Raw genomic sequence first — 25,424 nt, forward strand, 5'->3', positions numbered from 1 at the left:
CCATCACACCGAGGAGTTTACTCTAGACTCCTTGCATCACACCTTCAGGGAGTAGACAGCAGACACCTGTCGCGCAGGGAAGTACTCCCGGGGAGGACAGAGGAGGAGGATAGGGAAGGCTGAAGCTCCCGGGTCCTCCTCCAGCGGTGGCTTCGCTCACTGATGTCCTCCTTTGCTGCTATTTCGTGTCTCACCAAGACTGAGAGTAGTTCAGCATGCTCTCCCAAACAAAATCTCTTCCTTTCCCAACACACATACATACACTCAAACACACGCTCAAACCTTTGCTAAAAACTCTACCTTGGATGATTCTGGGCTTGTTCCTCCCTTTCCTCCACCCTCTGACTACTTCATACCACCTATTTAAATTCTTCGTAATGATGTTTTCCATGCCCTCGCTGGCCTAAACCCTCGGAAGGCTTATGGACCTGATGGGGTCCCTCCTATTGTTCTCCGAAACTGTGCCTCCGTGCTTGTACCTTGCCTAGTCAAACTCTTTCAGCTCTGTCTGTCAACATCTATCTTTCCTTCTTGCTGGAAGTTTGCCTACATTCAACCTGTTCCTAAAAAGGGTGACCGTTCTAATCCCTCAAACTACCGTCCTGTTGCTTTAATTTCCTGCCTATCTAAAGTTTTTTAATCTATCCTCAACAGGAAGATTCTTAAACATCTATCACTTCACAACCTTCTATCTGATCGCCAGTATGGGTTTCGTCAAGGCCGCTCTACTGGTGATCTTCTGGCTTTCCTTACTGAGTCTTGGTCATCCTCTTTTAGAGATTTTGGTGAAACTTTTGCTGTTGCCTTGGATATATCAAAAGCTTTTGATAGAGTCTGGCACAAAGCTTTGATTTCCAAACTACCCTCCTACGGTTTCTCTCCTTCTCTCTGTAACTTCATCTCAAGTTTCCTTTCTGACTGTTCTATTGCTGCTGTGGTAGACGGTCACTGTTCTTCTCCTAAATCTATTAACAGTGGTGTTCCTCAGGGTTCTGTCCTGTCACCCACTCTCTTCTTCTTATTCATTAGTGATCTTCTAAACCAAATTTCTTGTCCTATCCACTCTTACGCTGATGATACCACCCTGCACTTTTCCACGTCTTTTCATAGACGTCCAACCCTTTAGGAGGTAAACATTTCACGCAGGGAAGCCACAGAACGCTTGACTTCTGATCTTTCTAAAATTTCTGATTGGGGCAGAGCAAACTTGGTATTGTTCAATGCCTCAAAAACTCAATTCCTCCATCTATCAACTCGACACAACCTTCCAGACAACTATCCCCTCTTCTTCAGTGACACTCAACTGTCCCCCTCTTCTACACTGAACATCCTTGGTCTGTCCTTTACTTATAATCTGAACTGGAAACTTCACATCTCATCTCTAGCTAAAACAGCTTCTATGAAGTTAGGCGTTCTGAGACGTCTCCGCCAGTTTTTCTCACCCCCCAGCTGCTAACTCTGTACAAGGGCCATATCCGTCCATGTATCGAGTATGCTTCACATGTCTGGGGGGTTCCACTCATACTGCTCTTTTAGACAGGGTGGAATCAAAAGCTTTTCCTCTCATCAACTCCTCTCCTCTAACTGAGTGTCTTCAGCCTCTCTCTCACCGCCGCAATGTTGCATCTCTAGCTGTCTTCTGCCGCTATTTTCATGCTAACTGCTCTTCTGATCTTGCTAACTGCATGCCTCCCCTCCTCCAGCGGCCTCGTTGCACAAGACTTTCTTCTTTCTCTCACCCCTATTCTGTCCACCTCTCTAACGCAAGAGTTAACCAGTACTTTCAATCATTCATCCCTTTCTCTGGTAAACTCTGGAACTCCCTGCCTGCCTCTGTATTTCCACCCTCCTGTGACTTGAATTCCTTCAAGAGGGAGGTTTCAAGACTTATTCATCAATTTTTGAACACTGCTTTGACACTTTTATGGGACTGGCATTTCAGTGGGCATCTTTTTTTATTGGATTTTTGTTGCCCTTTGCCAGTGTCCTTCCTACATAAAACACACACACACACACACACACACACACACACACACACACACACACACACACACTTTCCTTGGGTCATGCCATGTTTTCTGCTACGTACTAGCCCCAAATCTTGCTCTTTTAATCACAAGCTCTTATTGCTACACTCCTGACTACCTGATGCAACTTAAGTACATTTCATTATTGCTTCGCATTTTAAGGAGTCACTAGCGTAATCTTTCAAACAGTTTCTGAATCTAACTTGTTGTTTCTCTATCGTGCAGTTTGGAAGGGAAGAATAGTTGTGGTGTTTTGGTGCTTCTGACGCTGTGTTTCTCGTGATATATCCCTCTGTTTTTGTCCTCAGAAGCTTAAATCCTGTTCAAGACTCTATTGTTTTCAGCCCGTTAACCTTGCAATGTCACTCATATTTAAGACTCGCTTGCTTTCTTGATTATGTTTGATGGTGTTCTCTCTTTTCACCGGACAGGAGACGGAGATATGGAAGGGCGGACATGTGGATTGACAGACAAGCTTGGACAGGAGTAGCAAGTGTGACGGAGACGAGCAGCAGTTTCATCTTTATGGCGGCGACACACACACACACACACACACACACACACTGTCTGTAAATGCTGTGCTCTCTGGCTCAGTAGTGAAGACTTGTATATAATTGTTATCCCAGAGAGAGAGAGAGAGAGAGAGAGAGAGAGAGAGAGAGATTACTTTCTTACATTTATACAATAGCTGTAAGTATATGGTCTAATCTTCTTGTTTCCCCCATCCAATCTTTCCTCGCCGCCACCGTGTTCTCTCCTCGCTCGCCCTGCAGATCCCACCTCCACTGCCACGCCGGCGCCGCCCACCATGCCTCCCACCGATGTGTTCAGTGAGTGTGTTGTCACTGTAGTCTTTCTGTGGCCTGCCCTGCCCACGCCTCTGCTTTAGTTCATGCCATTCCCGTGTGTCATTCTCTGCGTTTTACTTCAAAGAAAATGAGGATGATTTTCACGAGTTCTATGACTAACTCGTGTATCCTGTGATGGCTGGTGCTCACCGTTGTGTGCTGTGTAAAAGTTGGTGTTTGTTTTAGTGTTTTATAAGGAAAAGGCTGCATTTTCGCTGTTCTTGATGTCACACATTCCGGCGCAGTAATTTTTTTTCATGTGAGGATCTTTTGTTTTCTCCCTCAACACTACAAACAACACTTTTCACCAAGGCCCAGCGTTACAACACTGACACTACCACAAAGCAAGCTACAGAAACACCACCACTAAACAACTCTTCGCCATACCACAAGCACCACCACTCCTCATCTTCCACCACAGGCCAGCGTTACAACACCAGCATCACCACAAAACAAACTATAGCAGCATCACCACAGATAAACACATGAACAGATAAACGGGCACCGCAAACACCACCACTTCTCACCTTCCACCACATGCCAGCGTTAAAACACCAACACCACCGCAAAACAAGCTACTGCAACACCACTATACATAAAAACTTCATTTTCTTCATTTACCTTTTTAACATTACAAATATCACCACTCCTCACCTTCCACCACAGACCAGCCTTATAACACCACCACCACCACCACCACAAAGGAATTTACAGCAACACCACCAGACATTCTCGTAAACCTTTCATTTTCCTCTTCATCACCACAAACACCACCACTTCTCACCTTCCACCCCAGCCCAGCGCTATGTCAACACCACCACCAAGCACTACGGGGACCTCCAGGACCTGATGACTGCCTACAACATCACGGACAACAGGCAGATCGTAGCGGGGCCCCTGGGCTTTGGGAACGCCGTGCAACTCGACAAGAGCCGCAAGCAGGTGGGAACAGATAGCAGTAACCATCAAACAGTGAATTTCCTTTGATTTCATGGTAAACTGTAAAGTGTGCATTAAACGCGTCTTAAATATTCTTTCTCATATTCTGTGAGTTTTGTGAGTAATTTTATTAAGAGTATTTCATGTTTTTCCTCCTCACATAAAAACAAAAAAATAAGGGAAACTGCGAGAATCTGTCAGTCCTACACATGGCAGTCGCTGTACAAAACATGCCTACCTATCATTCTCATCGATAAATTTATCTAGTCTTCTTTTTAAGTTCCTTAAACGACTCAGCACTAACACCCTGACTACTCAGTCTATTTCATTCATCTGCCGGTTTGAGAACCAGTTCCTTTTTCTTTCTTAAATCTAACTTTGTCGAGCTTGAGTCTATTATTTCTTGTCCTTTCCTGATTACTAACCCTGAAGATTTTGCTTGAACCACCCACTTAAAGATCTCCATTAGATCCCCTCTTAGTCTCCCTGTCCCATCCTTATTACTGACCCTGAAATTTTTGTTTATGTCACGCTTATTATATTTCCAGTGCTACTTAAAGATCTGTATCTGATTCCATCTTAAGCTGGGAGATCCACTCTTGACCTCTCCTGATGACTGACCCTGAGAACCTCACATGAACTCCCTTCCCTCCCTCAGTGCCTCATCATACAGGACACAGAGGACACCAAGGACAACACCTACGACCCGTCACTCGCCACAGAAGGGTTCAGCCTCAGTCTGTGGATCAAGTCAGAGTACACAGAGCAGGAATTCTTTGACGCAAAATTCTATGACAAATATCTCAAGGAGTGCTTCGTGTCAACAGGTGAGAGGCAGGTGTGTTTGGGAACGTGAAAATGAGAAGGAAGATGAGGTGAGCTGGTGATGGCCGTTGTGTAGTTTCCTCTACTGGTGCTGTTATAAGGAAGGAAGGAGGGTGGCAGGGAGAGAAGTAATCCGTGTCTGTAGGTGAGGCATGAGTGTGCTCGGGAAGGTGGAAAGGTGAGGAAGGTGGGAAGGTGAGGTAGTGGTGGCCAATGTACAGTTTCCTATTAGTAATTAATAATTAGTAATGTTATAGGGAGGTGCTTGGGAAGGTATTTACTGAGGGAAGGAAAGGAGGGAGGGAAAGGAGTGTTTTGTGTCTACAGGTGAGGGATGAGTGTACTCAGGAAGGTGGGAGGGAGAAGAATGTGGGAAGGTGAGGTAGTGGTGGGCACTGTAGTCTCCTCTATTAGTAGTGTTATAGATATGCTTGGAGTGGTGACTACTTCATCATCCTCATCACACTACCACCACCATCGTCTCACCTCTTCTGCCATGTCACATCATCTTTATCACACTATTCTAACTCTCACATCCAACCACATAATGAACTTTTCTTTTGCTGAGTCACCCTTACCCTCAGCACATTACCTTTACCATCATCATTCACCTTAATTACTGTTGCCGCGTCAGGAGGAGACACGATGGGGCACAAGGGGGTCACTATCTACCAGCAGGGGATCTTCCTCATAGCAGAGGTGAGCACGGGGTCCCAGTACTGGCAGGTAATGGTGCCCGGCGCGGTGCCCCATGACAAGTGGACCAATGTTGGCGTGAGATGGGCTGCCACGGTAGGACTTGAGGTGGGTGTGACTGCTGGCGAGGACTTTGGTTGTGTCTCCTTCCTCTCCTCTTCCTTTCCTGTCTTTCACGTGGTTATGTCTGTCTCTGTCTTTCTTTTACATCCATTTTTTGCTTGTTTATTTGTTTGTTTGTCCTGTTAGTTTGTCTGTCTTTCTGTCTCTCGGTTTATCTGGTTATCTTTTCTCTCTCTCTCTCTCTCTCTCTCTCTCTCTCTCTCTCTCTCTCTCTCTCTCTCTCTCTCTCTCTCTCTCTCTCTCTCTTTCTTATGCTCAAATACACCCTTTCTTTGTGTCAAAATTTCAAATATAAGCATAATTAGCATGCCTAGAGCATATCCACTCGTTGCCTTGCTTCTTGAAAAATAATAAACTTAAATTGTAAGCATAATTAGCATTTGCAAAGCATTCTCATTCGCTACTTTAGTGTCTGAAACCAAATAAACTTTGAATATAAGTATAATTTGCATATCCATAGCATTCTCAGTCGTCGCCTTGCCTCTACAAACTCCTACACTTCAATACACTTCCAGCTGGCAGTGAACAGTGATATCAAGTCGATGATGAAGCATCCAAAGACCACCACAGCCTCCACCGACACGCCCGTGCTGGAGACAACCATAGGCTGCTGCAGGAACCACGACTCAGAGACTCAGGTGGCAGAGAGAGAGAGAGAGAGAGAGAGAGAGAGAGAGAGAGAGAGAGAGAGAGAGAGAGAGAGAGAGAGAGAGAGAGTCATGTAATCTGTCGAGCATATGCTAGGAGAAGGGCGACTAAAGACGAACAGAAGAAGACTGAGAAGACATCATTACTCAGTTATTTTATTTATCTCTTTATCTACTTATCTATATTTTTATGTGAAAGCAATTATGTAATTATATAATTTTATTACTATCTTTTTTTCCTTTTTTTTTGTATACCTCACATGTTCTCTCGATTCTGTCATCACCTCACGCGGTCTCTCCTCCTTTCCTGCCAGTCTCTGTTCCTGTACGATGGGTTCTCAGACGTGGAGGTGGACGAGTACAGCTTGTGGGACCGCTATCTGGGAGGCAATGACACAATCTACTTCCTGGGAGGCTATGGTGAGTGTATGAGTGTGAATGTGGTATGAGTGTGAGTGTGGTAGTAAGTGAGTGAAGTGAGTGAGTGCCATCAAGATCAAGAGTCTCACATGACTATGGCGCCACAAAGTAATCTACAATACCTTCTCTCTTTTTCTCCTTCCTTACAGTTGGGGAGCCTGCATACTTCACGCCAGACATCTTCAAGAGTCTACTGCAAAGCACAGACCTGGAGAAGCCTGAGCAGCGAGCGATGGCTGTGGAGGTGCTCAAGGGGTACATGACGCATATTGAGGCTCAGGAGAAGGGTGACGAGGACTATGAGGAGTATGCAGAAGGTGAAGAGGAGGAGGCTGTGGACGCCCAGAACCCAAACACCACTGCAGCAGACGGAGCAGCAGGTGAGAGAGAGAGAGAGAGAGAGAGAGAGAGAGAGAGAGAGAGAGAGAGAGAGAGAGAGAGAGAGAGAGAGAGAGCGAGAGAGCGAGAGAGAGAGAGAGAGAGAGAGAGACAGAGAGAGAGAGAGAGAGAGAGAGAGAGAGAGAGAGAGAGAGAGAGAGAGAGGGGGGGGGAAGTTATTTCGCTTTAGTCATTCCTACAAAAAAATAAAAAAATGGAAATGGATATGGTGCTGTACTTTGTGAGAGAGAGAGAGAGAGAGAGAGAGAGAGAGAGAGAGAGAGAGAGAGAGAGAGAGAGAGAGAGAGAGAGAGAGAGCCCTTCCCATCCCATCCCGAGCCCTTCCCATCCCATCCCACTTTCCCATCCACAGCTGCGTCGAAGAGCCAGCAGTTTCAGGACCTGGTGTCGATCACTATGCAGCTAAGTCAGAATAGCGGCCTGGAGGATGTGCAGACGGCGGAGGACACGCGACGGTCCCTGGCAAGTCACTTATTCACTCACTTGTGTTTTACTTGTTCGTTCATTTATTTTTGTTTTTATCATTTATTCTTTTTATTTACTCATCTTCACACAAACGTATTTATTCAACCACTTTCTCATTTACTCACTCCTGCTTTCCTTGCTTGTTCCTTTTTTTTTGTATCTCACTCAGAATTTCATTTGTTTATTCATTTTTAAGCTTTCTTTTCTTTTCTTTTTTATTCATACGCAAACAAATTTATTCATTCATTCATTCACTAATTCACTCACTATCTCATGCACTCACTTGTGTTTTACTTGTTCTTTCCCTTATTTATTGATTAATTTAGTTTCGTGCTCTTATATAAAGAACCTCACTCATTCACTTACTCATTCATGTACTCACTCAAACAAAAATCATTCACTCACTAGATAGATAGATATCTATTAACGTTTTTTTCTCTAACATGATAATTTTCGCAGTTCTTGGAATGGATAGGTAGATAGATAGACAGATAGACAGATAGATAGATATACAGACAAATAAATAGATTGAAAGACAAGACACATCCTCATATTTTTGTATAACCGTTTGGACTACACAGTTTGCAGGCTGGCACCTTGAGTAGACTTTTTAAATTTTCTTTTTCATATAGTTCTTTTTTTTTTCGTTAGCCTAACCCAGAGCCCAATCATACATAAAAAAAAAAAGCAAATAAATAAATAAATAAATAAATAAGCACACTTTCTTCTCTACAGGATATTCTGTTCATGGCGGGCAAGTTGCTGAAACCGAAGCACAGGAAGGACTGGAAGAAGCTGGCCGAGCAGGAGGACGGGATCTCTGCCATGGAGTTCGCGAGTCACCTGGAAAAGTTCATCCTTAACAGTGGTCTTGCCCACGCCCGCAGCGATCGCCCCTCCCCGCGCATCGCTGCTGCCTATGACGGTGTCTGTGAGTGTTGGTGGTTGTGGTGGTGGTGACTATATTGTAAAGCCGGTCAGTAAACTACTACTACTATTACTACTACTGCTGCTGCTGCTGCCGCTACTACTACTACTACTACTACTACTACTACTACTACTACTACTACTATTACCACTACCACCACTACCACGGCCACTACTATCACTACCACTACCACCACTACCACTACACTCTACATTTCTCTCCTATCGTCTACACCGCACCTTACAATATAATCCCTTTTTTCTTATTTAAACACATGAATCTTAACCTTCTATCCTCCTCCTCCTCCTTTCCTTCCTCAGGTGTGCAGTTGAACGTGATCACGGTGAAAGACCTTGTAGGACCCTCTGAGGACTTCGCCACGCCCATCCACCTCGAGAGTGACGCTAACGAGGAGGCGTGGACCAAGTGTAATGATCACGTGGAAAGTGAGTGAGAGTGACTGATGATGGAGGATTTGATTCCTTGCCCCTCTCTCTCTCTCTCTCTCTCTCTCTCTCTCTCTCTCTCTCTCTCTCTCTCTCTCTCTCTCTCTCTCTCTCTCTCTCTCTCTCTCAGTACCACATGACTAGCTTCCACTTCTACAGGCTCGGGTCTCTACAGTTCCCCGCCTCTCTTCGTCCGTCTCTCCCTCTCTCCCTCTAATCTCTATTTCTCCTCTTTACAGCTCCCGCCTCTCTTCCTCGTATCTCTCCTCCCAACCTTTATTTCTCTTCTCCACATTTCTCTTCGTCTGTCTCTCCCTTGTTTCTGTCTCTCCCTCCTGTCTTAAATACTAAACTTTACACAGTTCCCTTGCATCTTTCCCTTTCTCTCTCTCTCTCTCTCTCTCTCTCTCTCTCTCTCTCTCTCTCTCTCTCTCTCTCTCTCTCTCTCTCTCTCCAACCTTCACCATTTCTCTATACAGTTTTTCCGTCTCTCTTCTCCTCTGTCCCTTAAGTTTTCACCACCTCTCCTCACCACAGTTCCCCGGGACATGTTTACTGACGAGCGGTGCAGTGACAGGAAGGCAGTGATCGCCAGCTTCATATACACGACTCTCCATAAGATACAGGGACACCCGCTGCCTGTTACTGCAGGGTAAGTGGTGGTGGTGCTGGTGGTGGTCGTGGTCGTGGTCGTGGTAGTGGTGGTGGTGGTGGTGGTTGTAGTTGTAGTAGTACGAGTAGTACGTAGTAGTACTGGTAGTAGCAGTAGTGGTAGTAGTAGTAGCGGTGGTGGGGTGGTGGTGGTAGTGGTGCTACTTGTTGTTATTGTTGTAGTGTTGTTATGTAGTTAGCTGACAAGTTAGTTGGTTAGTTGGTTAGTTAGTCACCGTAGTTCCTTAGTTAGTTAGTCAATCAGTTGGTTAGTTAATAAGTTAGTTTGTTAGTTAATTAGTCAGTCAGTCAGTCAGTCAGTCAGTCAGTCGGTCAGTTTTTTTTCTTTTTTTATGTAAGATGGTTTCTGGACAAGGACATCAAAAGACACCAAATAAAATAAAAACAAATTAATAAAAAAGCCAACTGAAGACATCAATGCATCTATAAGTGCATCATACCCTCACACACTCCTAAACCTCTTCCCTCTGTGTCTAGCAAACTGAATCCCAAGGTGGAGAACTTCATAGACTCAAAAGTGGCAAGCTTCCGCGTCGCCGTGACTCCCGTAATGCGCGCCTCTGGTAAGGTGGACCCTGCTATGCCGCCCTGCAACCCAAACCCGCTGAAGTCCAAGCTGAAGTCGAACTTTCACCACTTGTCCACAATGCAAACCTCGAGACGCCACCTGCTCTTCCACGGCAACCTGACCACGAGCAAGGTAAGCGAGGGAGCAACAGAGGGACAGGTGGTGGTTGTGACAGAGAGGCAGACAGGTAGGTACGAAGGTAGGTGGGCAGACAGAGAAGTAAGAAGGGAGAAGGGCAAGCAGGGAGAGAAACAGACACGGAAACCTGAGGTAAGGTAAGCTAGGGAGGAACAGAGGGACAGAGGGAAGACAAAGTGATTGAGAGGTAAGACAGTGTTAGGTTTGTGAAGAGAATTGTGGCGGGAAGATTGGAGAGAGAGAGAGAGAGAGAGAGAGAGAGAGAGAGAGAGAGAGAGAGAGAGAGAGAGAGAGAGAGAGAGAGAGAGAGAGAGAGAGAGAGAGAATGGTACTGGACTTTATAAAAAATCGCTATATTTCTTTTCTCTAATCTATTTATTCATTTTTATCTGCATCTACAACCACGATAAGAAAAATCATAAATAATTTAACTATTCCTTAGGAACTTTCAATTCATACACTACTACAACTCAACTACTACAACCACCACCATTACAACTACCACACTAACCACAACTACCACCACCACCACCAATCCCACCACTGCAGCTGGAGGCGCGGCGGTGCGCGTGGTACAACCCGAAGACTGGCCAGCACGGGCAGTGGGAAGGGGAACAGTGTCGCGTGTGGCAGAGCTTCGAGGGCGGCACAAAGTGTATGTGTCGCAAGCAGGGCATGTACGCCGTGGTGGCTGAGATGGTGGAGCCGATGGTGAGCACGAATACTGTCCTCATGACGTCTTTACCACTGTATCTGTGAGGTCTTCCCACACTCTGTCTTTGGTTATCGTTAGGTTGGTGGAATTGTACGAAGTGTTGGTATAGCGTGTTGAGTGGTGAGTAAAGCGAGAGGAGTGCGCTAGACTTCAGAATTTTTTTTTCTTTTCTATGTAAGGGGAAACGCAGGCCTAGGACAATATAAGGCCATGAACTAAAGGCGCTAGTCCCCAAAGAATGTAATCAAAAGGGTTCTACAAAATAAGTGGATAAGTGTCTTGAAACCTCCCTCCTGAAACAGTTCAAATCAAAGACAGAAGGAAATACAGCAGCAGACAGGGAGTTCCAAAGTTTAAAATAAAATTAAATAAATAAAAGTTATTAAAGAGTGAGACTACTGCTTAACTCTTACATTAAGGAAGTGGATAGATAGAGCTGGGATGAGAGAAAGTAGAAAGCCTGTGCAACGAGGCCACGGTAGGAGGGGAGATCATGCAGTTAGCAGGATGAGAAGAGCAGTTAGCGTGAAAGTAGCGATAGAAGATAGCGAGAGATTATGACTCGTCGCCCTGCAGGTGGTGCCTGAGAAGCCAGAGTGGCTGGTGGTGGTGCGCTACGTGCTGTACGGCCTGTCCGCGGCCTGCCTGCTCTTCTTCATTTTCGTGGTGGCCTTTGCTGGGTGAGTGCCGCGGTGTGTTGGGGATACGTTTATAGTAATCCTCCTCCTCCTTCTTTTTCTTCTTCTTCTTCCTTGTATTACTGCTATTGGTGCTTTAATTTTGATTAATACTTTTCTTTGTCTGTTCTTTTCGCTCTTATTCACATTCTTCTTTGTCTCGTGTATCTTCTTTTTACTTCTCGTCTTTCCTATTATTTTTCTTATTGTTGTTATTGTTGTTGGCAGTAGTAGTAGTAGTAGTAGTAGTAGTAGTAGTAGTAGTAGCAGTAGTAGCAGTAGTTGTAGTAGTAGTAGTAGTGGTAGTAGTAATAGTAGTAGTATTCAGATTCAAATGTGTTTATTTTTCGACACTGCAGTGGTTATTACACAATTTGTTGGTAAACATAAAACTACACGTCTTACTAAGATTGCAAAATATGCTATCAAAACTGTTCAACAACGTTAATGAAAAATGCATACTATACTAATAATGAAACGTTGATGAAATTAAAACGACCAATGAAAGATGTCAGTCAAGGTACATTTTATTCACTGTTTTGTAGACACCTGTGTTAATTTAAAAAAAATGAAGTAGTAGTAGTAGTAGTAATAGTAGTAGTAGTAGTAATAGTAGTAGTCATATTGTTCTTATATTCCTCCTCGTGTTCCTCCTTCTCCTAAGGTTCCTTTACCAATACTCATCATTCCCTTACCCTAGCTTTTCATTACCCTGTCCTCCACCACCACCACCACCACCACCACCGGTTCACCCTCCTATCCTCCCCACTTCAGAGACTTAAAGGAGCAGTTCCACCTGATGGGGCTGTGCCTGGCGGCGTACCTGCTGGCGGGGAGCATCTTCATGGTGGTGAGTGACGCGGAGGAGGTTAGGACAGACCGCCACGCCTGCACGGCCATCGGCACACTCCTGCACTTCTGCTACCTGGCAGCGGGAGCGTGGATGGCCATGATAGGGCACGCCTCCTTCAGGTGTGTCACGTCAGGTAAGAGGTGCTGCTTGCCTTGTTTGTTCTTAATTTTTCCAAGGGATGGACTTTCGATTCGTTCTTACTTTTATTCCGTCCACGTTACTAATGAAACAGAATTAACCAGTATTTTCTTTTCATTCTTACTTTTACTAGAACCATTACTAAGAGTGTTTACCAATATTTTCACTCATATTCTGTCCACCTTTCTTATTTAAAAGCGTTAACCAGTATTTTCTATTTGTTCTTACTCTTATTCTATCCACCTAAGTACTCGTAATGGAAATAAAGTTAATCTACTCTCTTCCACCTTTATTCTGTCCACCTTACTAATGGAAAAAAGTTAACCAGTATTTCCTGCTCATTCTCATTCTTATTCTAACCATCTTACTACTCGTAATGGATAAAGATTTTTTTACTAGTTTCTACTCTTACTCTGTCCATCTTAGAAATATTGGAAAGGATAACCAGTACTTTCATTCTTTCATCCTCTTTGCTGCTAAACTTTGGAACTCTCCACTTTTTTCTTTCATCCTTCATACGATTTAAAGTGTTTCAGAAGAAGAGTTACAAAAAAGAGCTAAACTGGAAACTTTTTTGGAACTTTCGCGGGTTTTTTTCTAACGAATTATGAAAGCACCTTTGAGAATAATTGAAAATTCCCCAACAACTTCCACTACAGCCTCTGAGAAGTAGTCAAGATAGGACGCCAAAACTTTTAAGAATACAGTTTGAAGCTTCCTCTCCTTCCAGTCCATCTTTTTCCTCTTCCTCAGGCATCGTGGGCGGCAGAATGAAGCAGTATGGCTACTTGTCAGCCGGGATGCCGCTCGTGTCCGTGGGATGTACCTACACTTTCTTCCTCTACGACCTTGGCAACGACCCCCGCTGCTTCATATCGTGGTATGACTCGCCCAAGGAGGTCTTCTTTGCTCCTCAGATAATATTCTGCTGGGTGGCTCTCTTCTGTGCCCTAGTGATCTTCTTCAACCTTCACACGGCGGCCTTCAGGTGAGGATTGAAAACTGAAAGAATGAATAAGCTTAGCTTAGCGTTTAAAGTTCGTATTATTAACGTTTTCGACCTTTCATTAGGATTGTTTTCAAAAGCCAAGATGTTTAGTTAGACACAAACAGGCAGGAGGCTAGGTAGAAAAGTAGACAGAATGGAAGGAAGGCAGGCAAGCAGAGGGGCAAGCGTGCCGGCAAGCAGGTAGGAAGGAAGGCAGACAGAGACAGGAAAGATGAGAGAAAGGTATGCAGGAAGGCAGCCAGCCTAGAAACTAGAAAGAAAAACAAGAAGACAGGAAGGAAGGCAAGCAAGCAGAGAGACCAGCAAGATGGGAAAAAGGCAGACAGAAAAGCAAACAGGTACACAGGAAGACGGAGAAACAGACAGTCATACAGGCAAACAGTTATACAGAAAGACAGAAAAAATCAACTAAACATGTTCATACTCTCGATGAGATTGAATTCTTAAATGAAGGGAAGGCCTAAAAACGAGAAAACGAAATATATTCAGGACATCAGGTACGAAAATCTACAAATATACTCATCACCAGTTAACTTAAACTTTTCCGACGATTGCGCTGAATTATTACCAGTCATAAAAATACTGTTGGAGACCATAATAAATTTCACATCATATATCAGAACACTTAAATATTCATCAACAATTAACTTAAGTGGTTCGGACTATTTCGTCACTCCCTACGCCTCACCTAAGTCCCCTTCACCTACAGGAACAAGCCCAGCATGGAGGACTACCGCTCGTTCAGCCTGGGCGCCTCGCTGCTCATCGTGTACTTCAGCCTCACGTGGACCCTCGCCGTGGTCACCTACATCGACTTCGAGCTGGACGTTGACTTCTACCCTGTGTTCCAGATCCTCAACGGCCTCAGCGTGAGCACCAAACACTGGAGTGGTTCATGACTTGCAGACACGCAGTACTTCCATACGTAACCATTGCTGATTGACTTGCAAATACACGTGAACTGACTTGATAATGATTTACAAATTAACATAAGGACACAAGTGACTAAGAGACACGCAAATATTTCCATACATAGGTCACTAATTGATTCGGAAATACATGTGAACCGATTCAACAAAATACTGGCTCAGAAATTAAGAACATAAAACTTGAAGCCGCCAGAAGCCATCGGGTCTACACGTGGCAGTCCCTTAAAAAAATAAATAAATAAATAAATAAATAAAAATAAGTATTTCCATCTATAACATCCAACCATAAGTCTATTTATTCTTGTCTTAAAGCTTCCTATTTACACTTTACTGATGCTCAGCTCGGAAAGACCGATACATTATCCTTTCCCCTTTTCTTTTGCATCTAATCTCGCTGTGTCCTCTCCCGTGTGTGGCGTGGCCTAGGGCGTGATGCTGCTCGTGTGTTTGGGCGCCTGTTCCTCCCGCTTCAGGATGGTGCTGGCTGGGCAGGCTAAGCTCAAGGTAGGTACTCTCTCTCTCTCTCTCTCTCTCTCTCTCTCTCTCTCTCTCTCTCTTATCATCATAATCATTACCTTACTCCATCTCTCTCACATTGCATAGTTAGTGTAGAATAGGTTGTTTAGATGAAACAGCCTAGTTATAATTCGAAAGACCCTTCACAATTTAAACTATTACTGTTTTAAATCCACTTGCAGCCACTTTTATCCCCTCATAAGCAACATCATTACCACCTTATCCTTACCCCACACGTTCTAACTCAACTCATTTCAACACCACTAATCACATAACCTCACCTTGCAGTCACTCTCTTCCCACCCCCTTCCACTCCTTCCGTCACGTCTCATCCCCCAACCCACTTCATTCTTTCACCACACGTCCCTACTCATCTCATTTCAAACGCTACAGGCTTTACAGTATCACTAACAGCCCCTTCCTTGTAATCCTTGCTTCTTTTGGGTGAGTAAAAACGCGTCTTATCAAATGTTTTATCTTGTACTCTAACAATGGCAATCTTCTCCGCTTGTGTATCGTTTCTGTACATGGTCACTGTTTCGGATAAGCCTTCTCCACGTGGCCTCTTTTGTATACTCCTGCTTCGTCTCTCACTTTCTGTTTTACATCCTCTGGCGTACATCTTCTAACAATGACAATAGAATCATCACATAAAATGAAATAAAATAAAATGAAGTAAACTCTGCTTCTTCTCATTTCACTGCCAGCATCACAAATTAGTAATCGAATAAAAGTAAATGGTTTCTTTTCACTCTCTCCCCACTCTCCCACTCCCTCCCTCACTCGGGAAAAGCTTCGCAACTCCTCGAATCGCTCGGATGGTGGTGGCGGTGACGGAGGGCGAGACACTGGTGTGCTGATCCCACCGCCTGCTGCTTCACCGCGCCGCTTCGCCCCTTCTCCCCGCCGAGTCGCCCCGTCACCCATTCCTTCTACCGCACCCACTTCCCTCTCTCCTTTGCCGAGTCGCCCGCCTTCCTCCAACACTCTCGAGGTTCCGGTGAGTTTAATGTTGTGTGACATGTTTTGAATGGTGATTTTTATTTTATTTTTTTCAGTGTTGTTCTTCCTGCTTTAGTTTCTGCGTGCAGTGGAGGTTGGCGAAAGGTAATTTCAACGAGAGAGAGAGAGAGAGAGAGAGAGAGAGAGAGAGAGTTCACTTCAATGCTGTTCTGCCTAATAGAATAAATAATTAAAATACAGCAGAAAAACGAAATATGATTATTTTTATTATTATCATTGCTATTATTATTGCTACTACTACTACTACTACTACTACTACTACTACTACTACTACTACTACCACAGGGAGTCCGGCCCAGGAGCACCGCCTCGCTGATTTAGACAGTCACCAGCCCTGTGTCTCCCTCCCCTCGCTGTGCAGTGGTAAGTGATTGTTTTTGTCGTCTTTCCTTCTCATTCCTTTTTCCTCTTATTATTCTTTTTCTTATTCTCAATCACCTCCACCTCCAAAACCAGAATTATTCCCTTCTCTTCGTCTTTCTTCTTCTTTCCAAGACAAAAACATCGCAACAAAACCAGTATCTCTCCCCAGGTCGCAGAAAGAGTGGCGAGTACCCAGCAACATTCACTACTGGAGAAGAAGAGGCAGAAGTAAGAGAGGTGGCGGGATGCGTTAAGGAGAAAAAAAAAAAAAATTTGAGACGCTTCGCTCTCTCACCAATGATGAGTTGCCGGGTTCTCAAGAGTGATTTTCCTGCTAATAATCTCAAAATCTGTCACCGTAGAAAAAAAAAAAATAAAAATAAAAAAATAAGCGTCACTTCAACTAGAGCCTTTGGAATGTAGTGGAGGTGCGGCGAGGAAGTGTTTCAAAATATGAGCCAAAAAAAAAGAAAGAGATAGATGTCGAGAGAATGAAGACAGCCTGGAAACATCGTCATGGTGTTGTAATCGTGCCCTGAGTCTTTTGGTGAGGGTTCGATCCCCTGTATAAGAGAAAGGGGAGACAATTTTCATACACAAGAACTGCAGACTAAGGAGAAAAAAAAAAAATTCAGGAAAGAAAAAGGAAAAAGGAAAAAGAAAAGACATATCACTTGGCTCTCCTCCCCCCTCGCAAAAAAAGAAAGAGGAAAAAAATTGCAAGGAAAGAACCCTAGTAATTGCAATAATAAACCAAGCTGAGTAGATTTATTATCAGTCAAATATATAAGTTAAAATTTCTCGTGTGCTTTTTTAGGGCGAGGTGATATATTAATAAGCACCGTATACCTTCATTCTTGAGACTTTCGACCACGTATATGGGCTCTTGTCACGTGCTACTAACCATCACTAAACTCAGCTTAGTCTCAGTTAGGCCAAAATATCACTGTACATTTACGCCAGCAGTCTGTTATGTTCCACCTTCTGTACTCATCACACGAACGGATATAAAAGGTATGGCTATAGTGAAAAGTTACTCTACTAATTATATCTCGCAGTTTTGGCGATTACAGGTTGCATTATCGTACGCTGGCAGCCTTTCTATTATCTCTATTCGAAACCGTATAAGTAGTCATTATTTATTACTTGTAGCTCCTTATTATATATTATTCAAAATCTAGAAATTGACTATATTTATGGATATTCACCACTGCTGACGATATACTGGGTTAATAGTAATAATAAGCATTCAAATATCGTACCTCATGGATGGGGTCGAACGATTGTGTTGCTAGAGTACGATGATGCAACCTTCACACCCCAAGACCACGACAAAGAGTACTTCTGTCATCTGCGTATACATTCACGTTAGGTACGCTATAAAATAACAATCTGATGCTCATTTGCACGTTGTGAGAGACGTTCATGTAAATTAACGAGCATAATAATACGTGTGTGATTTGCAGAAGACACGGAGTGGTGTGTAACGTAATCTAAGCAACATGAATTAGCGGAAGCTGAACAAGTACTATCATACGAAAAAAAAAAAAAACAAGTATCGAATCTTAAAGGTGAATGACTAAGTCCACATTAGTAAACAAACAATGCCTCGTAGAAGAATGTATTGTGATGTATTAAAAATTATTGATAAACACGTAGTGGTGATTGTTCCTTGGAAATTGGAGGAAGAAGGATGTGTTGATTATATAATAGTCAAGGTACAAATTTCCCACCAGTCTAATGGAAATCTTGAACCAATAGTCAAGCATCGCGCAGCCGCAGAGCTTCTCTCCCGCTCCTCCAAGGACAAGGCACTGATGGATCAAAGGTTCCTTTTTAGACGGGTGGGAAATTGTCGAAGGCCGTGTTCATTCTATCGGGGAGTGCACGACTGGCAAACACTGTTATCATATCCCATTCCAATACACAGGCTGGAAAGGATGAGCGGCAGGCATGGAGGTGACATCATAAGCAAGGAAACGAAGGGTAAACATGAACGAGCAGCTGCCCGTGAGTGAGCTTGAGCGAAACTGTCTCATCTGGTAGGTGGTGCGAAACACTAAAGGTTTCCCACACAAGGTTATGTTTTCTTCTTCACTGTGCTGGGCATGGTGAAACACCTCGCACCTCGCAGTCCACTTACTGTTTACTGAACGACCTTGACTGCCCGACGGAACCACTTCTCGAGCGGTGCGGACCAAGGTTCACACCGAGCCAGGCGACAGATGGGGTAGAGGAGCAGCAGCATCAGCAAGACTTGCCGGTCGACGGAGCGGTAAGAGTTTACTCTAGAATTTGATCTAATTATCATGTTCTCAACTTATGTGTCTTTTCTGTACTGGGTCGCTGTTTTGGATGAGTCTTCTCCATGTTGTTCCATTGTGTGTTTGTGTTTCGTGTGTCCCTTTCTGTCTTGTATCCTCCCTCACGCAGTTGATCCGCCTCTTCCTTAGTCTTTCTGATACATTAACATGAAGCAGTTAATAAGTGTCGCATTAAAAAGGCGGGGTGTCGTAGTTAACTGAGAGCGTTGGCGTAGGGCAGGTAGCGTCACCCTCCCCGGCCCTAGGCGAAGTAATAGGGAGAATGGTGACCAATTCCTTTTCCCCGCCGCCTTTACGTTCCTAATACCAGCTTACAGGTGCCCATTGTAAGGCTGACCAAAGCTTTATGAAGGAGTCAAATTAGGTCATGACAAGCTGGTGTTTTTTTTTTTTTTTTAATTATTTTGTTCTTTTATCATAATTATTGTTATCTTGTGATTTTTTTTTTTTTTTCCCTGGAGTGTACGCCTTGGAACCTGAACCCGTGTGTCTTTGACCCGTATTCAGAAACGCTGCTCTTTCACCATGACTGTTTTCAAAGGCCACAGAGATTATTCATTTGCCGGGTTCTCAAAAGTATTTCTCTTGTTAATAATATAGAAAATTTGTTAAATGGTTATAAACATTCCAAATATCCCTTAAAAATTTTTACTTGTATAACTTCAACTAGGACCTCTTGAACGTAGTGCATGTGCACCGCGAGGTGTTTCAGAATATACTCCTGTTTCGTTTGAGCTCTCGTGCGTGTTTTTTTTTTTTTTTTTTTTTTTTTTTATTGATGATTTGTATGAACATTCTTGTTAAACTATTAGCACTGTACGGTCGGGTTGTAAGCTCGATCCCCTCATGGAATCACGCAGTTACTTTGGTCCTGGACTCTTAACCTTGCATACTCAAGGTGCCAGTGTTGGCGCCACTTAGGCGTTCCTCCGCCACTTGACACTCCTGCGGGACTCAAAAACCGGGGCACCAAACTAATGATATCTACTCGTATTGGCGCGCTATCACCGTCGCTTCCCCATTTGGTCATCTCGAGTCCTCTGAACACATTCCCGCCTCCCTTGATCTGATATGTCGTGTCAAGTAACGCTGCTCTTCCTTGACTTTTAAACACCTGAAAAGAGCGTCGTGGTTTTGCATCCCAGGAGGATAATAAACACGGCAACTTTCGTGAGGCTTTATTGAAGCTCAGGGTGCGAGACGGACAGGCAGGCATACGGGAGTTGAAGGCAACAGGGAGGGCAGTGTCTGGTGGAAGTGGTGGCGGTGGTGCAGCTAAAGATGTCGACAAAGGAGAAGGGACACGTGTTCAGTTTCGTTTCGGTCTGTTTCCTCATGATTGTATTGACGATGTTGTTCTGGCATCGCCAGAACAACAACAGGAGCAGCAGCAAAAACTGCCGTTTCTGCTAACCTCGTTCTTCTGACGAGTGGCATGAAGAGCGTTGGCGTTCAGTGCACGCTGCAGCGATAGTCTGTGTATAAGAGAAGTGTGCACGATTAGCGACACACACACACACACACACACACACACACACACACACACAAACACACACACACAAACGCAAGCACGCGCGCTTGAACCCAGAGACATGCATGCACATGCGCTCGCCCGTGCGTGCTTTATTCTGGGTTCGACTCCCGAGCGCGCCGAGGCAAATGGGCAAGCCTCTTAATGTACAGCGTCTGTCCATCAGCAGCAAGCAAGTATGGGATGTGAGCCGAGGGCGGTGGCACCGCTGTCCCGGTGTGTGGCGAGTGAGTGGTCTCAGTCCTACCTAGAGATGGATCGTTAGGAACTCTGGTCCCTTTCCGTTCAGGAACGCATGGCTGTGTTGAGACCAGCAGACGACTGGGTGAATGACACACACACACACACACACGCACACACACACTTACCCGATCAATCCCTGCAGTATCGAGACATGCGAAGATTTCTTCCAAGGTTGCAGTATCTGAAAACATAGAAATAGTTGAATGGACATGTACATGAATGAACGAGAAATAACGGGTTCAAGCTTGAAAAATTTATGTTAAAAAAAGACTGGTAGATGAATGGAACGGACTCAGTAATCAAGTTGTTAGTCATTAGGCAGCTTTAAGAGAAGATTAGACGGATTTATGGATGGGGATGATAGGTGGAAATAGGTAGGTATATTTCATACAAGGACTGCCACGTGTAGGCCTGATGGCTTCTTGCAGCTTCCCTTTTTTTTTGCGTTCTTATGTTCTGATCTCCACAAAACTGTGTCTATAGAGTAGGAGAACGAGGAGAGATCTAAAATGTTAGCAAAGGGAAGGAAGAAAAAACTAACACCCCTTATAGCAGGTGTTATGGAAGCTGACCTTCAAACGCGCGTTAGCACTGTCACCGCAAGTGAATATACTGCTGCTCACACGACAGTGCAGCGATAAACGGTCCGTGCGAAAGATACCTAAGAGGAAACCGGCAGAGCAAGCTGCGCTGCTTACCTGAGTCGAAGCAGGTGATGCAGGCATTCTGGTCTATCTCTCCGTCACAATCGTCGTCAACCACTTCGCACAGACAGCGTACTGTGGTGGAGGTAGGGAAGAAGAGTGTTACTGTGCTGCCAACACCAGGGAGGAGGATACACACACACACACACACACACACACACACACACACACACACACACACACACACACACACACACAAACACAATTTTTACCCAAGCTTTCTCTCAAAGTCGCAGGAGGCCTAGGTCTTCCGCGGTGAGCCTCTGCGGTGTTCATGAGCAGCGTGGTCCCCAGCAACACCACGGCCAGCAGCGTCAGGGCACGGCTCGCACTCGCGGCAGTTTTCATGGTTCACAGACTTCCTGCAACACAGCCAAACAACACAAGTCAGGCGGCGACCCTCTGCCCTCTGCACTCTGTCCTCTCTTGCCTGCCGGGCAGAACCAGCACGAGAGTGAGGGCTGCCTTCCCTCCCTGCTCGTGCGGCGCGCCTCTGCCAAAGCTGCATCATGTCAGGAGAGGAGGCCAAGATCTATGTAGTTAAATGTATAGATTTTGAAGGAGGCAGCGTATGGACTGTGTACACGCAGCGTAACACGTGCGATACAACACGCGTGGCACACATTCGGCACAACCCACAAGTACTTACCTGCAGCACAACAGCAACAAGCGAGTGGTGACAGCACGTGAGTTTGTGGCGGCGAGGCAGTCATCGCCGCAATATATAAGCATCCGTGCAGGACTGCGCTGTCCCTCCCCCTCCTGCAGGATCCCGCCACTCCTATACTTCCCCGCCTCCCCCTCCTGCGTGACGTTTTGCTATTGACAACAACACACGGAGGTGGCGTCACACCGGAAATGCACTGTGACGCGGGTATTCAATCACCGGAACTGAGAGGTGCCCATGGCGCTGCCGTATGGTGTCCAACTCGCGGCCTGCAGCTTGACAGTCCAGTCCTCTCTCATAGGAAGAAGCTGCAAGGGACCAGTTCTGGTGAGTGTGGCGGGCGTGGAAGGGTGATCGTGATGCGAGATAAATGCGTTATGGGAGCTCGGTAAGAGGCGCTGTATTTAGGGGAGACCAGAACAAGTTGGCACATTTGAAATTTCACTATTTACCGCTTGATAGCGCTGCTATTCACACCACCTAATTACCTCGTGGGGCCTCACTCAACAACATGCAACCACGTTAGAAGGTCGCATGATTTGACTGGAATAAAGAAAAGTTGAATTTTGATGCTGCCAAGTAACTTTACACTCACTGATAATGTTTGTTGTAACATGCATCTAGTTAGAGATGAGTAATTAATTTTAGCCATAATTTGTCTTAGGGTTCAAGGATTGTTTACTCTTGAAACATATCACACTAGGTTTCTTAATCTATACGAAAATGGTCTGTTTAGATTAGTGGTTTGGACGGGGCAAGTTGGCTCAAAGAAAATGGAACAAATTGGTACAGTACCAACTATGTATGAATAACATTGGCCTATTTATTGTTTACCTATTTTCATATTATATTTCATATATATTAGTTTTGTGATGTATATATGTTGATACATATATTAATTACAAATTTTTGATACATATATTAATTACAAATTTTTATCTTGTACTTTCAAAGATGGTTCGAACATAATTTTAAGTTATTCCTTAGTAAGAAAGATTTTTTTTTTCGTTGTTCATGAAATTTAGCTTTACAGATATTCTGTACATAAACTTACTATTACATACATTTACTTTGCCATTTATATGTGATGCAGTGATTTACCCCATAGTACGTCAACGTATCCCTCGTATGAGACATGTTGGCACACTTAAGTCTTTTTTTTCTTTTTTTTTTTCTAAGTAATGCAGAGTTTTCGTTTTGAGAAGAAAACCTTGTTTTTATTTCTTAAAAAGTAAAATGACTGTTTGTAGTTTTCAATGAAAGCATAGACAAACAAAAATTCTTTCTTGTTTTCTTCCATCACAGAATGTAAGAAGTGTGCCAACTGTCCCCGGTTTCCCCCACGTTGTCATGGCGCAAGTGATTGACCTCGCGCCACTTATCAGGCAGCTTCTCTTGATGTGTTCTCTGAGACGCCTCAGAACACTGCAACAGAATGAGTTCCCGATGAACAATGCCGCGAATGTCAAAGAAAATGGTGAGTATACTCTTATTCGCCCCACTTACCTGCTTTGCCTTCTTCTGTCAGGGGAATGGTGGGCTACTCTTCCTGTGCACGACTGTTGTTTGGTCTGGTGATCGAGTGCTGGACTTTTTCCCTGCACGACTGTTGTTTGGTCTGGTGGTCGAGTGCTGGACTTGACCTTATAGAGGATCCAGTATTCAGTTTGCTTGTGCTTTGCTGTGTCATAAACAGAAGTCAGGGATAGATTCGAAAGGAGGCAATCCTGCTTTACATATGGTCAGCCCTATGATGGATGTTCTAAAGTCAGCAGTTGCCGTGGTAAACGGACAAAAGGAAGGAATTTGAGCCTCCCATCACCTGAGTCTCAAGCATTTTATATTTCATGCCGTCTGTTCTTCAACTAGCCAAAAACTCTTTCATCAATGGAAATTGTCAAAATCTTTCAAGATATAACTCCCCTTGTGACCTCTGGCAGCTAGCCAAGAATATCTCCAATAACTTTATTTCTTCATCTTTCCCTCAAAACTTTTGGTAAAAACTCCACCTTGGATGACTCAAGGTTTGTTCCTCCCTCTTTTCCTGGTGGGGGGTCACACGCCCACACCCTTGCCGCCCACATTCCATGGCGCACCTTTCCCCTTGGGACTTAATGGTCCCGGCCAACCTCGCCTTTGTCCCCGACCTGACCCAACCTTTGGCCGCCGCCTATCACCACATAGGAGTGAGGTCAACCCTCATCCCTTTGTCTCCACACGCCTGCCCTGGCAGTGACCTGAGCCGGCAGGCCCAGTAATCACGCTACTCGGCAGTCCTTGTCCGCCTGGCCTCTGTGGCGGACATGTGACTCCTGGCAGTTCATCATATTATTATTGTACAGTTTTATTATATCAATATACGGCAACTGATTTCTTCCACTGTGTTTCCTTGGCTACCACCTCTACAAAGTACAAGAAGTAGCAGAAATTCCTAGTACATGAAATATGGTGGCCGCTGTGGAGGGAGTCGACACTGTCCAAGTCCTTCTGGCCCACGTGTCCTGCCTGCTCGTCGCCAGCTACTCCAGCTGGCGACAAGCAGGCTGGTAAGCCTCCGGGTTACCTGCTGAGCCATCACCGACGAATTTCTGCTAAGCCGTCACCAACGCAAACTGCTACACTACTACGTCTACGGTGATTTCTTCAGCTGTTTTCCAGGTCTCTTTCAAGCTTTTTAAGCCAAGCCTCCCTTGGCAGCCTGTTCCCATACAACTTCAAGCTGACTTTTGCTGAAACATTCGGTGTTGCCTTGGCCATGTCAAAAGCTTTTAATAGAGTCTGGCACAAAGCTTTGATTTCCAAACTACCCTCCTACGGTTTTTATCCTTCTTTCTGTAACTTCATCTCAAGTTTCCTTTCTGACCGTTCTATTACTGCTGTGGTAGACAGTCACTGTTCTCCTAAGTCTATTAACAGTGGTGTTCCTCAGGGTCCTGTCCTGTCACCCACTCTCTTACTAGTATTCATCAATGATCTTCTAAACCAGACTTCTTGTCCTGTCCATTCCTACGCTGATGATACCATCCTGCACTTTTCCACGTCTTTTCGTAGACGTCCAATCCTTCAGAAAGTAAGTGATTCACAGAACGCCTGACTTCTGATCTCTCTAAAATTTCTGATTGGAGCAGAGTAAACTTAGTAATGTTTAATGCCTCAAAAACTCAATTCATCCATTTTTCAACTCGACACAACCTTCCAGATAACTATCCCCTCTTCTTCATTGACATTCAACTGGTTCCCTCATCTACACTGAACACACTCGGTCTGTTCTTAACTTACAATCTAAACTGGAAACTTTACATTTCATCTCTAGCTAAAACAGCTTCTATGAAGTTAGGTATTTTGAGTCGTCTCCTGCTATCTTCTACCGCTATATTCACGCTAATTGCTCTTCTGATCTTGCTAACCGCATGCCTCCCCTCCTCCCGCATCATCACTGCACAAGAATTTCTTCTTTCTCTCTTATCTCTTCTGTCCACCTCTTTAATACAAGGTTAACCAGTATTCTCAGTCATTCATCCCTTTCTCTGATAAACTCTGGAACTCCCTGCCTGTTTCTGTATTTCCTTCTTCCTGTAATTTGAACTCTTT

At 44.5% G+C, this 25,424-nt stretch overlaps 2 protein-coding genes across 2 annotated transcripts; one reads left to right on the top strand and one right to left on the bottom strand.

The window, feature by feature from the left end:
• Positions 1–36: 36 nt before the first annotated feature.
• LOC135108542 (uncharacterized) lies at positions 37–24,208 on the top strand. The gene is made up of 23 exons (XM_064019661.1): positions 37–2,857; positions 3,672–3,817; positions 4,473–4,641; positions 5,274–5,443; positions 5,974–6,096; positions 6,420–6,525; positions 6,675–6,905; positions 7,277–7,386; positions 8,125–8,320; positions 8,638–8,763; positions 9,301–9,415; positions 9,913–10,135; positions 10,691–10,852; positions 11,433–11,536; positions 12,308–12,519; positions 13,278–13,512; positions 14,243–14,402; positions 14,889–14,966; positions 15,772–15,978; positions 16,287–16,364; positions 16,534–18,639; positions 23,139–23,310; positions 24,018–24,208. The coding sequence occupies exons 1-20, from the start codon at positions 2,836–2,838 to the stop codon at positions 16,320–16,322; spliced, it is 2,931 nt and encodes a 976-aa protein (XP_063875731.1). The 5' UTR covers positions 37–2,835; the 3' UTR covers positions 16,323–16,364; positions 16,534–18,639; positions 23,139–23,310; positions 24,018–24,208.
• Positions 19,853–21,975, bottom strand: LOC135108543 (uncharacterized). Its single transcript, XM_064019662.1, has 5 exons — positions 21,816–21,975; positions 21,379–21,528; positions 21,161–21,241; positions 20,588–20,643; positions 19,853–20,163 (listed from the first exon to the last, which is right to left on the bottom strand). The coding sequence occupies exons 2-5, from the start codon at positions 21,512–21,514 to the stop codon at positions 20,098–20,100; spliced, it is 339 nt and encodes a 112-aa protein (XP_063875732.1). The 5' UTR covers positions 21,515–21,528; positions 21,816–21,975; the 3' UTR covers positions 19,853–20,097.
• Positions 24,209–25,424: the final 1,216 nt, after the last annotated feature.

The sequence above is a fragment of the Scylla paramamosain genome, chromosome 17 (genome assembly GCF_035594125.1).
Source record: "Scylla paramamosain isolate STU-SP2022 chromosome 17, ASM3559412v1, whole genome shotgun sequence".
In the NCBI taxonomy this organism is placed as follows: domain Eukaryota; kingdom Metazoa; phylum Arthropoda; class Malacostraca; order Decapoda; family Portunidae; genus Scylla; species Scylla paramamosain.